The 12514-nt window shown below is 50.2% G+C and overlaps 2 protein-coding genes across 4 annotated transcripts in view; one reads left to right on the top strand and one right to left on the bottom strand.

Moving 5' to 3' along the window:
• Positions 1 to 4739, top strand: part of TP53 (tumor protein p53) — a 13092-nt gene extending 8353 nt beyond the window's left edge. Inside the window, exons 1-11 of one of the 3 annotated variants that reach the window (XM_007457791.1) lie at positions 379 to 452; positions 590 to 611; positions 701 to 773; positions 831 to 958; positions 1400 to 1586; positions 1667 to 1779; positions 2010 to 2119; positions 2459 to 2595; positions 2683 to 2756; positions 3134 to 3240; positions 3802 to 3883. In XM_007457791.1, coding sequence (XP_007457853.1) covers positions 379 to 452; positions 590 to 611; positions 701 to 773; positions 831 to 958; positions 1400 to 1586; positions 1667 to 1779; positions 2010 to 2119; positions 2459 to 2595; positions 2683 to 2756; positions 3134 to 3240; positions 3802 to 3883 — 1107 coding nt within the window. Of the gene's footprint in view, positions 1 to 350; positions 453 to 589; positions 612 to 700; positions 959 to 1399; positions 1587 to 1666; positions 1780 to 2009; positions 2120 to 2458; positions 2596 to 2682; positions 2758 to 3033; positions 3066 to 3133; positions 3241 to 3801 lie in introns of those variants that run through there. The other 2 variants (XM_007457790.1, XM_007457792.1) reach the window with 2 other exon arrangements.
• Positions 4740 to 12091: 7352 nt separating this feature from the next.
• Positions 12092 to 12514, bottom strand: part of ATP1B2 (ATPase Na+/K+ transporting subunit beta 2) — a 5147-nt gene continuing 4724 nt past the window's right edge. Inside the window, exons 6-7 of the mRNA XM_007457789.1 lie at positions 12489 to 12514; positions 12092 to 12378 (exon numbers count right to left, since the gene is read on the bottom strand). The exon at positions 12489 to 12514 is cut by the window's right edge and continues 85 nt beyond it. Coding sequence (XP_007457851.1) covers positions 12214 to 12378; positions 12489 to 12514 — 191 coding nt within the window. The 3' untranslated portion in view covers positions 12092 to 12213. The remainder of the gene's footprint in view (positions 12379 to 12488) is intronic.

The raw sequence follows: 12514 nt of genomic DNA, 5'->3' as shown, positions 1-12514 counted from the left end.
GGGGGGGGGGGGGGGGGGGGTGAGGAGCCGTCCCAAGGGAGCAGGTGGGGAATGGGCGGCTCAAGGGAGGTATCTTCCCCCAGATGGAGGGAGTGGGCTGAGAGTTGCTTCAGCCTTATTACCACAAAGGAGGGCAGAAATAGGTAGACACTGAGGAAGGCTTCTGGATTCAGTGGTGGGAGGGTTGGAAGTCCCTCTCTGCCTGGTGAGAAGTGGTAGGGGAGTCCTGCCCCTGTAGCAGGTCCTCAACACCCTGGCGTGGTATGCGCACAGGGATCCCTCTCGCCTCAGGGCGAGGTGACCCTGGGCTGGGTATGTCTCACACTGGATCCTCGCCTTTCTCCCCGCAGTGGCCACACTGCCTCCCAGGGAGCTGTAATGGAGGAGTCGCAGGCAGAACTCGGCGTGGAGCCCCCTCTGAGTCAGGAGACGTTTTCAGACTTGTGGAAACTGTAAGTGGAGGTCTGGAGGGAGGGGCAGGTTCACTGCTGAGCCTCTAATAACCCTGCCCCACCCAGGTCCCCAGCCCCCTAAGTAGAGACTTGTGGGAAGCAAAAACCAGTACTGACTTTCTGCTCTTGTTTTACAGGCTTCCTGAAAACAACCTTCTGGTAAGGCCTGGGCTGCGAGAAGGGCCCAGGGGCTGCAGAGCTGGGGGCTGAGAACCTGGCCTTCTGACTCCTGTCTCTCCCGTCCACAGTCCTCTGAGCTCTCCCCAGCCGTGGATGACCTGCTGCTGTCCCCAGAAGACGTCGCAAACTGGCTGGATGAACGTCCAGATGAAGCCCCCCAAATGCCAGAGCCCCCTGCACCAGCTGCCCCCGCCCCAGCCGCCCCAGCACCAGCCACCTCCTGGCCCCTGTCGTCCTTTGTCCCTTCCCAGAAGACCTACCCTGGAAGCTATGGGTTCCGTCTAGGTTTCCTACATTCTGGAACAGCCAAGTCTGTAACCTGCACGGTAAGTGGCCCTGAGGGGCTGGCTTCTCTGTGACAATTCGATACCTGGCCCCTGTGCCCCAGGGTTTCTCTGTACGGAACTCTAGGGTTCCACTTCAGCCTTTGGCTTTTTGTCAGTCTTTTTACATTTTACCTAGCTCGTCTATGACCTTTGACCCCAGTCCCAAAGTTGCATTTCCCCCCCTTGACCTTGGGTTTTCATCCTTCCCATCACATTCTCAGCATCTGTCATGAGGCCATTCTTTTTTTCTTTTTTCTTCACTCTCATTCATTCTTTGGGTTTTGTAAGTAAGCTTCTGGGATGTAGGTGCCCGACCGTGCCATCTCTAGCTACCCTCCCCCAACAGGACATGGCTTCCAGTCGGTACTTATGCAGTGTTTGTTCATTTGACCCCTAGGTGCTTGTGCCCTGACCTTCCATTCATTCTTCCTTCTCCTCCAGTATTCCCCTGCCCTCAACAAGCTGTTTTGCCAGCTGGCCAAGACCTGCCCGGTGCAGCTGTTGGTCAGCTCACCACCCCCGCCCGGCACCCGGGTCCGCGCCATGGCCATCTATAAGAAGTCAGAGTACATGACGGAGGTTGTGAGGCGCTGTCCCCATCACGAGCGCTGCTCTGACTATAGTGACGGTGAGCAGCGGGGGGCTGTGGATGGGCAAGGCTGGTGCCCGGAGCCCCCAAACCCCTAATTCCTCCATGATTGCTCTCAGGTCTGGCCCCTCCTCAGCATCTCATCCGGGTGGAAGGGAATTTACGTGCTGAGTATTTGGACGACAGAAACACTTTTCGACACAGCGTCGTGGTGCCCTATGAGCCGCCCGAGGTCTGGTTTGGCCACTGGGGTCTCTGGGGGAAGGGGGCCAGAGGGGTTTGTCAGTGACCATCCAGGTGGGAGATGGAGGGCTTTCTCCTTCCTTGATCTCCCACAACCCGGTGAGGTGTGCAGAGCAGATGGGTTATCCCCATTCCACAGCTGAGGAAACAGAGGCTCACAAAGGCTAACAGCTTCCCCAGGGCTGCATAGCCTCACCTGGGGCCTGTGCTCTCTCCCAGGTTGGCTCTGACTGTACCACCATCCACTACAACTTCATGTGTAACAGCTCCTGCATGGGAGGCATGAACCGGCGGCCCATCCTCACCATCATCACACTGGAAGACTCTAAGTAGGGACAACACACCACCCTCCACGCCCTCCTCCTCCCTAAGCTCCACCTCTCTCTGTCCCCTGGGCTCTGCCCTTCACCACTTTCTTCCATGCTACCAGCCATCTTTCCCTCACTGCATCCCCTTGGTAGACTTCCTCTGCTGCTCCCTCCCAGTTCTCTTTTCTCTGGCTTTGGGATCTCTCTAGCCTGTGGCTTCTCAATCTTCCTAGAGCTGGACCTTAGGATCCATGTAGGATGGGGGTGGTTGGGAGTAGGTGGGGCCTGGTTTACAGGAGAACAGGGAGGCGGGGCCCACCTTCCTTACTGCCTTCTGCTTCCCTCTTCTTACCTGGGTAGTGGTAATCTGCTGGGACGGAACAGCTTTGAGGTGCGTGTTTGTGCCTGTCCTGGGAGAGACCGCCGCACAGAGGAAGAAAATTTCCACAAGAAGGGGCAGTCTTGCCCTGAGCTGCCCCCTGGGAGCGCTAAGCGAGGTAAGCAGGCAGGACAAGAGGAGGCAGAGAGGGTGCAGTTCTGCCCAAGATTCACTCTTTTCTCGCCTTTCCTTGCCTATATTCCAGCACTGCCTACCGGCACCAGCTCCTCTCCACCACAAAAGAAGAAACCACTGGATGGAGAATATTTCACTCTTCAGGTACGATGTCTGGGAGAGAGATATGCAGGCTCTTGCCACCACTCAGTGGGGGTTGGATAAGGGAACAAAAAATATAAATGTAGCAGATGTGAGGTTAAGCCCAGTTTCTCTAGCCATCCTTTCCCCTGTCCATGGCCTTGACTCCAAATGCTATTTTCTTCTTGACTGCTTTGCCTGTATTTAGGACATTTGCCATCAGGGGGCAGTGGTGCCTTGAGACAGTGGCTCCTGGTTGTGCCTAACTTCAAACGCCAGCTTGTACCTTAACACACATTTTAAAGAAGCCTCTTCCGAAAAGAAAATTGTTAAAGAGAGCATAAAAACGGTTTCTATGATTTTGCCTAATACTTCTTTATCCCCTTCCTTCCCTGCCACAGATCCGTGGGCGTGAACGCTTTGAGATGTTCCGAGAGCTGAATGAGGCCTTGGAGCTGAAGGATGCTCAGGCTGGAAAGGAGCCAGGGGAAAGCAGGGCTCACTCTAGGTGAGTGACCCGGGTCCCCTCCCCTGCCTTCCTGTGTTGGAAAACCATGGGATTCCATTCTAATCCTGCCTTCAAGGTAAAAGGCTGGAACCCTGCCATTGGGTCCCAGCCCTGCCCAAACATTCTTTAGTCTTCCTCTACTTTCCTGCCTCCGGGGGTCCAGGGGCATGGATATTTCTTTGCCATTTCTAACAACCCCTAGACCCTCAGAGCTAGGGTCTCAAATAGGGGACTGATAACTGTGGGAATATAGGACACAGTGTCAGAGTTTGGGGTCAGATCCTCTGCCCTGCAAAGTACTGAGGAGTCCTTTGTGGCCTTGTTACTTCCCTTCCCAGGCTCAGTTTCCTCATTTGTCAAATGGGATAAGGGAAGACTGAGAGGTTAACACCCGCAAGTACCCCAAGGTGCTCAGTCAGCATGTCTGCCGTTGGTGGTGACCATTTTAACTTAAGTTCTCCTTGCTCCCACCTCAGGCCCTTCAAAGCCCAGGTCCAGGAAGAGGGGCCCAGAGCTTCTCAGTCAGATGATGTCATCTCCCCTCCCCCTCTCTCCTCACAGCCACCTGAAGTCTAAGAAGGGGCAGTCTCCCTCCCGCCATAAAAAACTGATGTTCAAGAGAGAAGGGCCTGACTCAGACTGACATCTTCTGCTTCCTGTCCCCTCTTGACACCCCTACCCTCGTTCCCCCCTTCCCTGCCATTTTTTGGGTCTCAGGGGCTTAAACCTCTGCTTGGTGCAGGTGTGCCTCGGAAACACCCTGGAATTCTTCCGTTTTCTTGGCCTGGGGCTCTGCTAAAGAGGTTAGCCTGCACTCATGGTTTTTGGGGGAGGTAGCTGGAGCCTTCCAGCTTAGCTTTTAAGGTTTTTACTGTGGGGAGCATTTGAGAGAGGTAGGAAAATGTTCCTGCACGTGAGGAACATTTTATAACCAGCCATACACTGGGTTGGAAGCCCAGTTCTCTACCATACTAGCCATGGAAGCTATCTTAAGTTGTTGAGTTTCTCCGAACTTGATTGTCCACATTTACAAAATGCTGATAATCATACCTACCTCACGGAGTTTGTTGTGAGGGTTAATGAAATAATGTATGTCTGACCCCCAAACCATCTTTTTATTACATGATGTCTGGGACTTAGTGCCTTTGTGGGTGCTGGTTCTGTGTCCCCCTTGGTGGATGATTTGATAGTTTCTATGACTGGATGGCTGGGCAAGGGGAAGGAATTTCCAAGTCCCTTCGCTCCTGGCCCCGCCAAATCCTATCTAACCACTTGGTGAACCTCAGCACCCAAGGGGAAATCTCACCCTATCCCACGTCCTGGAGGATTCCATCCCTGGTGTATCTACCGAGATCTGTTTTATTTTCCCCATATGCTCAGGCAGATTTCTTTTGTACTCTGCAGGGCACATCTGCATTTGTTACCCACACCCCTCCTCTTCCCTTTTTATATCCCATTTTTATATTGATTTCTTATTTTACAATAAAACTTTGCTACCACCTGTGTGTCTGAGAGATCGGTGCCAGTGCAGGGTGCCTGGGGCCCACAGTGCAGGGGTGAAGAAGGGGGTGCATTTGGGAGGCAGCCACCTGAGTCTTCAAGGAGCATGTTTGGGGGGCCCAGCGCCCGGGTTCCGGGAGGAGGACAAAGCCTGGAGACTGGGTCAGTCCGCAGGCTGCATGACAATAAGGGAAGGGGTGACTCCATTCATAACTCGGGAACCAACTGTCCCCCTCTCCTCTCCTGCCAAGGCTGGCACAAGGTCTTCTGCTCCTGCTTCTAGGATTGGGCTTCTGCCCCCTCTCAGCCTCTCACCAAGGATTATGGGATTTAAATGTCTGATTTAGCAAGCCTGAGCCTCTGGGGTGGCCATCTGCTCCACGGGAAAGGGGCAGGATACCTGGGTGCCCCAGGGGGAGGAGGGCGGGTGCTCATGGATGAGGAGAGCAGGGGGAGGCCTGCCAGCCGGGGTCGCCCCAGGAAGTGGGGGCGACTAAGGTGAGGGCTGGGATGTGGGACTGGGGCCTTCCCAGCATCCCCTCATCTGGGCCTCATGCCAGCCAGCTGAATGAATTGAAGCTTTAAACTCTGCCAGGAAAACCTTTCAAAGGGCTTGGGGTAGGGAGGAGCGTCGAGCCTGGGGAACCCAGCACTCTCCCAACCATTCTGTCCCTTAGTGCTGCCAGCTCCCAAGGAGGAGGGCTGGGGGCGAGCTCTCCCCATCACCCGCTGCAGCCTGAGCCAATGCTCGGAGGGATGGCCAGACGGTGGGGACGTGGCTCATCCTGCCACCCTGGGGGCAGAGAGAGGGGAGTAAGATCCAAAGAGGCTTCTGGGGCCGCTGTCCTCTCAACCTGGCTTAAAGTGCCTGTGGGAGTCCCTTGGCTTACCCCGAGGATCCCAGATAGCTGTGAAGCCACTTGCCCTCCCTGGCCTCAAAACCACCTTTTTTCTTCCCTGCTGGGGAATGCCAAACACTCCCCAGGAGACCCAGAACCACCTCTTTTAGAGACCTTTAACTTTGCCATCTCTCCCCACCAGCCGGGCCCTTGGCAAACCAGAGCACCTGAAACTCATTCCATCGTCTCACTCCCGTAGACAGGTCACCCTGAAGCTCTCTTTCTGGCCAGTGTCCGGCACGCCGCTATGCTCAGCGTTTCTCTCGAGTGTGTCCTTAGCTCTGTTTTTATTTCTGCTGCACTACTTCAGAAAGCAGATCCATTCTGGCTCCGCCAGTCCCTTTGTGATCTGATAGATTACTGGTCTGAGAATTAGTCCTGGCTTTTCAGGCCAGCTCTACTAAGCTGTGTGACCTCCAATGAGTCCCTGACCTCTCTGGTCCCACTTGCTCACTTCCTCCCCTCTGGTTGTGTTCATTCCTCGGACAATCTAGCCAGCAGATATTCATTGATTGTTGCCTTACTCTGTGCCCAGGACTGTTCTAGGCTGTGGGGGCCTGTGGCAGACATGGCCCCTGCCCTCAGGCTCAGAGACCCCAAGTCCTGTCCCACTAAGGTTTGGAATAATTTTAAAAACTTACCTCCTTGACTTCAGGAACACAGGGGTCCCCAAATCTATAACACCCAGCAGGAGTTGTATAATGAGGAAAATGTCAAGCCATAAATGCTTTCACTATTTAAAAAAAGAAAAGGAAAAGAAAGCAACCTAGCATGCATCCTAAAAATTAAAGATATAACTTATTGAAAGAGAAAGCAATCTTGGTTGAAAGGATAGATTCAAAAGCAGGGCTTTAAAAGAAAAGAAAAACTCAAGGGCTTGACTGAGGAAAAAAAAAAAAAGCGAGGGCCAATTGATCCAATATTATTTAAACTATTCCAGACCATAGGAAGAGTGGAATCTCCAATTCATGTAAAATTATTGTGGTTTCGTTAATATTAAAACCTGATCAAGATACTAAAAAACTAGAAGCCAAATTAATTTATAGAGATACAAAATCTCTAAATAGTATCAGAATACATTGATGAATCAAAAGAGTATTAACACTATAACCAAGTAGGGCTTATTCCAGGAGCATAAAGTTGGTTTAATAGAGAATCTATCAACATTATTCATTACATTAACAAATTAAGGGAGAAAAATATGATCATATCAACAGATGCTGAAAGGGATTTGATTAAATTACAGCAGCCACTCCTTTAAAAAAAAAAAAACCTTAATTAAAATAGTAATGGAGCGGGCTTCCCTGGTGGCACAGTGGTTGAGAATCCGCCTGCCAATGCAGGGGACATGGATTCGAGCCCTGGTCCGGGAAGATCCCACATGCTGCGGAGCAACTAAGCCCGTGTGCCACAACTACTGAGCCTGTGCTCTAGAGCCCGCAAGCCACAACTACTGAGCCCACGTGCCACAACTACTGAAGCCTGCGCGCCTAGAGCCCGTGCTCTGCAGCAAGAGAAGCCACCGCAATGAGAAGCCCGTGTACCGCAACAAAGAGTAGCCCCTGCTCACTGCAACTAGAGAAAAGCCCACGCGCAGCAACGAAGACCCAATGCAGCCAAAAATAAATAAATAAATAAATAAATAAATAAATAAATAAATAAATAAAAACAAATTAAGGAAGAAAAATATGATCATATCAACAGATGCTGAAAGGAATTTGATTAAATTTCAGCAGCCACTCCTTTAAAAAAAAAAAAACTTAATTAAAATAGTAATGGGGTGGGCTTCCCTGATGGCACAGTGGTTAAGAATCCGCCTGCCAACGCAGGGGACACGGGTTTCAGCCCTGGACCGGGAAGATCCTACATGCCGCGGAGCAACTAAGCCCATGTGCCACAACTATTGAGCCTGTGCTCTAGAGCCCATGAGCCACAACTACTGAGCCTGCGTGCTGCAACTACTGAAGCCCACATGCCTAGAGCCCGTGCTCCATAACAAGAGAATCCACCACAATGAGAAGCCCGCGCGCCGCAACAGAGAGTAGCCCCCGCTCTCCACAACTACAGAAAGCCTGTGCATAGCAACAAAGACCCAACACAGCCAAAAAAATAAATAATTTTTTTAAAAAAAGTAGTAATGGAGGGACTTCCCTGGTGGCGCAGTGGCTAAGAATCTGCCTGCCAATGCAAGGGACACAGGTTCGAGCCCTGGCCCAAGATCCCACATGCCGCAGAGCAACTAAGCCCATGTGCCACAACTATTGAGCCTACGCTCTAGAGCCTGCGAGCCACAACTACTGAGCCCATGTGCCATACCTACTGAACCCCATGCACCTGGAGCCCATGCTCCGCAACAAAAGAAGCCACTGCAATGAGAAGCCTGCGCACCACAACGAAGAGTAGACCCGCTTGATGCAACTAAAGAAAGCCTGTGCACAGCAACAAAGACCCAGCGCAACCAAAAATAAATAAATTTATTTATTTTTATAAAAAAATTATAGAGAAGAATAAGTGCTCCAAAATAGCCAATAGTTGTTTTTTAAAAGGAGCCTTACTTGCCTTGCTAGATATCAGAAAACATACTATAAAACTACTGGAATCAGATCAGTATGGCTTGGTGTATGGAGTGGTAGATAAGCCAGTAATGAATCCAGAAGTAGATCTCAGCATACAGCAAAATGTATTATACAACCGAAGTTGGGATTTCAATTCAATGGGGGTAAATTAAGGATATTTTTTAAATGAAGCTGACACAACTAAAAAATAAAAGTAAACCAGACTCCTCATTCACACCATACACAAAAAGAAACAAAAATAGATAAAATATGGGAATTCCTTGTGGTCCAGTGGTTAGGACTCCGTGCTTCCACCGCAGGGGGCCTGGGTTTGATCCCTGGTCAGGGAAGATCCCGCAAGCCGAGAGGCACGGCCAAAAATAAATAAATAAAGTCAGTTTAATTTTTTAAAAAAATAGACCAAATGAATTAAGGTGAATGTAAAAATTGAAATAAAATCCTGTCAAAAAAATTTACAAAACGAGTATACACTACTGACTGGAAACACAGAAACTGCAAAAGAACAACTAAAGCATATTTGACTATATGAAAAACTAACCAGGAATTCCCTGGCGGTCCAGTGGTTAGGACTTTGCGCTTACACTGCCGAGGGCCTGAGTTCAATCCCTGCTCTGGAGAACTAAGATCCTACATGCCAGGAGGTGTGGCCAAAAAAAAAGGAAAAGAAACCACTTTTTTGCGGTTAAAATATGGGAATTCCTTGTGGTCCAGTGGTTAGGACTCCGTGCTTCCACCGCAGGGGGCCTGGGTTTGATCCCTGGTCAGGGAAGATCCCGCAAGCCGAGAGGCACGGCCAAAAATAAATAAATAAAGTCAGTTTAATTTTTTAAAAAAATAGACCAAATGAATTAAGGTGAATGTAAAAATTGAAATAAAATCCTGTCAAAAAAATTTACAAAACGAGTATACACTACTGACTGGAAACACAGAAACTGCAAAAGAACAACTAAAGCATATTTGACTATATGAAAAACTAACCAGGAATTCCCTGGCGGTCCAGTGGTTAGGACTTTGCGCTTACACTGCCGAGGGCCTGAGTTCAATCCCTGCTCTGGAGAACTAAGATCCTACATGCCAGGAGGTGTGGCCAAAAAAAAAGGAAAAGAAACCACTTTTTTTTGCGGTACACGGGCCTCTCACTGTTGTGGCCTCTCCCGTTGCGGGGCACAGGCTCCGGACGCACAGGCCCAGCCGCCATGGCTCACAGGCCCAGCTGCTCCGTGGCATGTGGAATCTTCCCGGAGCGGGGCACGAACCCGTGTCCCCTGCCTTGGCAGGCGGACTCTCAACCACTGCGCCACCAGGGAAGCCCAGAAACCACTTTTAACAGTAAAAGAAACCACAAACTCAAGAAGGAAAAAATCGATTGGGGGAAATTCTACAATGCATAAAACAGTTTACATCTACAACTGTCAAGGAGCTCTAACAAATTAACAAGAGAAGAACGACCCAATAGAAAAAAATATTATGCAGCCATTTAAAAAAAAGAATTAGAGCTCTACCAGGCCAGGTGAAATTGAGTGAACACAGTGAGATGCACAAAATTGTGTATAATATGATCTAATTTTGATGTAACAATGACCAAAACCCAGCAATCCCTCTGTGTGTCTGTGTGTGTGTGTGTGTGTGTGTGTACTATGCATTCATGATAAAACTGTGGATATATGTGTATGCATAATAAAGTTATTTTTCAAGGCAAATATTGAGGAACTCATTGCAAACAAAAACAAATAAGCCCCGAGAAAATAAAAATTAGCTATAAAGCCATCCACAAATACCACAATCAACACTGTGGTGTAGACTCATCCATCCTTTTTTTCTATGCTTGTGTGTACTTTTTTCACGCACAAAACTGGGCTCCTACGGTTCATATTGTTTTGAGATCTGTTTCTTCTGATCAATTTTCCTCACCTGCCTCTGGGCATTTGCTGATGCTAGTCTCTCCCCCTAAAACCACCACATCCTTTAAGCCTTTCGAAGCCCCCACAGGGAGTGGGTGACCACTCTGAATTTTGTCCTCACCAGCTTTCTCCCCTTCCTGGAAATACATTTAGGTCTACCTGGTTTGAGAGTTTCTCGTGTGCTCCTCCCCTCTCCTGTTAAACTGGGGAGCTCCTTGGGGGCAGGAACTCTGCCTCTTTCATAAGTGTGTCTTCCTGGTGCCTAGAATGCACAGAGTAGGCACTTTATAAGTATTGCTGTAGGAAAGGACGTAGGCTTCTTGCCTGTCTTGTATTGAGTGATCTCAAGATAGTACACGTGATGGAGCAATCTAGGAGGTAGATGCTTAGACACTGGATGGAAGAGATCAAAGCTGGGGAGGGGGCCCCCAAGGGCTGGGTAACTCCAGGGTCACCCAAATCCACCCCCCACCCCCTTCCCAGGGCTCTTCCAAATGCTCAGAAAGGAAAAACCTGCACACAGGGCTCCCTGTATGATATATATTTATATATATAATTGCTCTCATTTTATTGTACTTTATCCTCTTTTTACAGTAGATCTGACACAGGCATTAAATAACTGCAGAGAGAGACCAGTGGGGTGAGGGGAGTGCAGGAAAACATGGGAAGAGACTCAGATCCAGCGAGAGAAAAACAGGGGGAGTCCATCTGTGGGTGGGATGTGGAAGCTGCAGCATCAACAAAAAAGGAAGTCAGAGGGGAGGAAGTGAAGGACGTGGGAAAAGAAAGAGTTAAAATGCCTCTATAACTCAAGGTCACAGGCAGTCCCTCACTTATCATTCTCTGGGCACCATGGGGTTGTTTAAGAAGGCAAAGGGGTCTGAAGGAGATGGAGACAAGAAATTCAGAGCCTTAGATGGAGGAGGTATTTGCAATTTTCAGGCTGGCATGCAGAGAAAAGGGAAGGAGTTAGTGATTAGTTGATAACTTGCTAAGAGAAGCCAGAGAGAGAATGGTGGGGGCATATCTGGGCCCAGGGGAAGGAGGTGGAATAGTCCCATAGCCAGCTGACGTTTCCAAGGTGGCCACTGGGGACCTAGCCAAAATGGCTGCCCCTCCCCCAGGGCGCCTGGGAAGTGGAACTTGCAGGATATTCTGGGAACGCGAACAGGGGGAAGGGAGCCATCGGCAAAAACAAAGTGGACATTCAGCCTAGGTCAACCCCGCCCCTCTGAGTGCCTAGTTGGGTGACAGGAGGAACCAGGAGAGAATTTTCAAGAACCAACATGGACTTCTCCTTCAGACCCTCATTCCCAGCTCACGTAGTCAACGTGGGGTGAGAAGCCAGATGTGCCAGGAAAGAGGGAAAAGGCCACAGAGCCACCTTGTCCTCAATTACAAACGGTCCCTCTTTCAGTGGAGGGAATGGGGATGGAGAAGTGGGCAAAGACTGGCCAGAGGAGCCAGACAAGTCAAAAGCCACTGAGACAGCGACTGTTGTAGATATGCAGAAGGTGTGGGAGACAGAGGAAGGTGACAGAAGCTGAGCTGAAATGAGGGATAGAGGGCCACACTGGTGACCACTCTAACGTACAGAAATATTAAATCCCTATGCTGTGCACCTGGAACTAACGTAGTGTTGTAAGTCAATTCTCCTTCAATTTAAAAAACAGATTGAGCGCCACCTCAGTGTGTGGAAGTAAGGGGTGAAATGAGACATGTGCGTAGGTGGGTGGGTGGGCATTTTCTATAGCTCTCAGGGGGATAAGAGGGCAGGACAGGTGGGTAGCTGTGAGGACACCCCACTCAAAGCTACTCCAGGCCTAGAAAGGCTCCCAACTCCTCTGTGATCGTCTTGGGGTCCCATCTCCCTGTCTCTGACTGAGCTAGGGAGGGAAGAAAATGGTGGAAAATGTGGGTAGCCAGGGTATCACGACAGACATCAGGCCGGGTTCACAAGTAAAGGAAAAGGGACTCAGACAAGCCAGAGCTCTGTTATAAAAAATACCTTTGGGGTGGGTGAGGGAGGGATCAGGCAGGGTCAGGGATATTCCAGAAGCATCCGTAGGAAAGAGGTGGGGGTGGGAGGAAGGGGCCTCAGGTTTTGTTGATGCGGAGTTTGAAGGCCACGCGCCCAGCAAACTTGTCGCGCTCGTCGTCAGTGGCGATGTTGGCAGCATTGATGCGGCACTCCACGTTCACCTCCACGTTGGGGGTCACATTCAGGAACTTCACGGCCACCAGGGGCTGCGTGTAGTTCACCTGGGCCAGAGAAGGAGAGCGAGGCTCCAGGCCCGCAGCAACTCGGCCTCGTCCCCAGGGCCCCGCTCCCCTGCAGGAACCAGCAGCACCCAGCCTCCCACGGGACTTACGTGGAACTTCTTGCCATAGTAGGGAA

This window comes from Lipotes vexillifer, unplaced genomic scaffold (genome assembly GCF_000442215.2).
Source record: "Lipotes vexillifer unplaced genomic scaffold, Lipotes_vexillifer_v1.1 scaffold611, whole genome shotgun sequence".
In the NCBI taxonomy this organism is placed as follows: Eukaryota; Metazoa; Chordata; class Mammalia; order Artiodactyla; family Lipotidae; genus Lipotes; species Lipotes vexillifer.
Note: the sequence above shows the minus strand (reverse complement) of the source record. Positions and strands in the feature narration are given on the sequence as shown.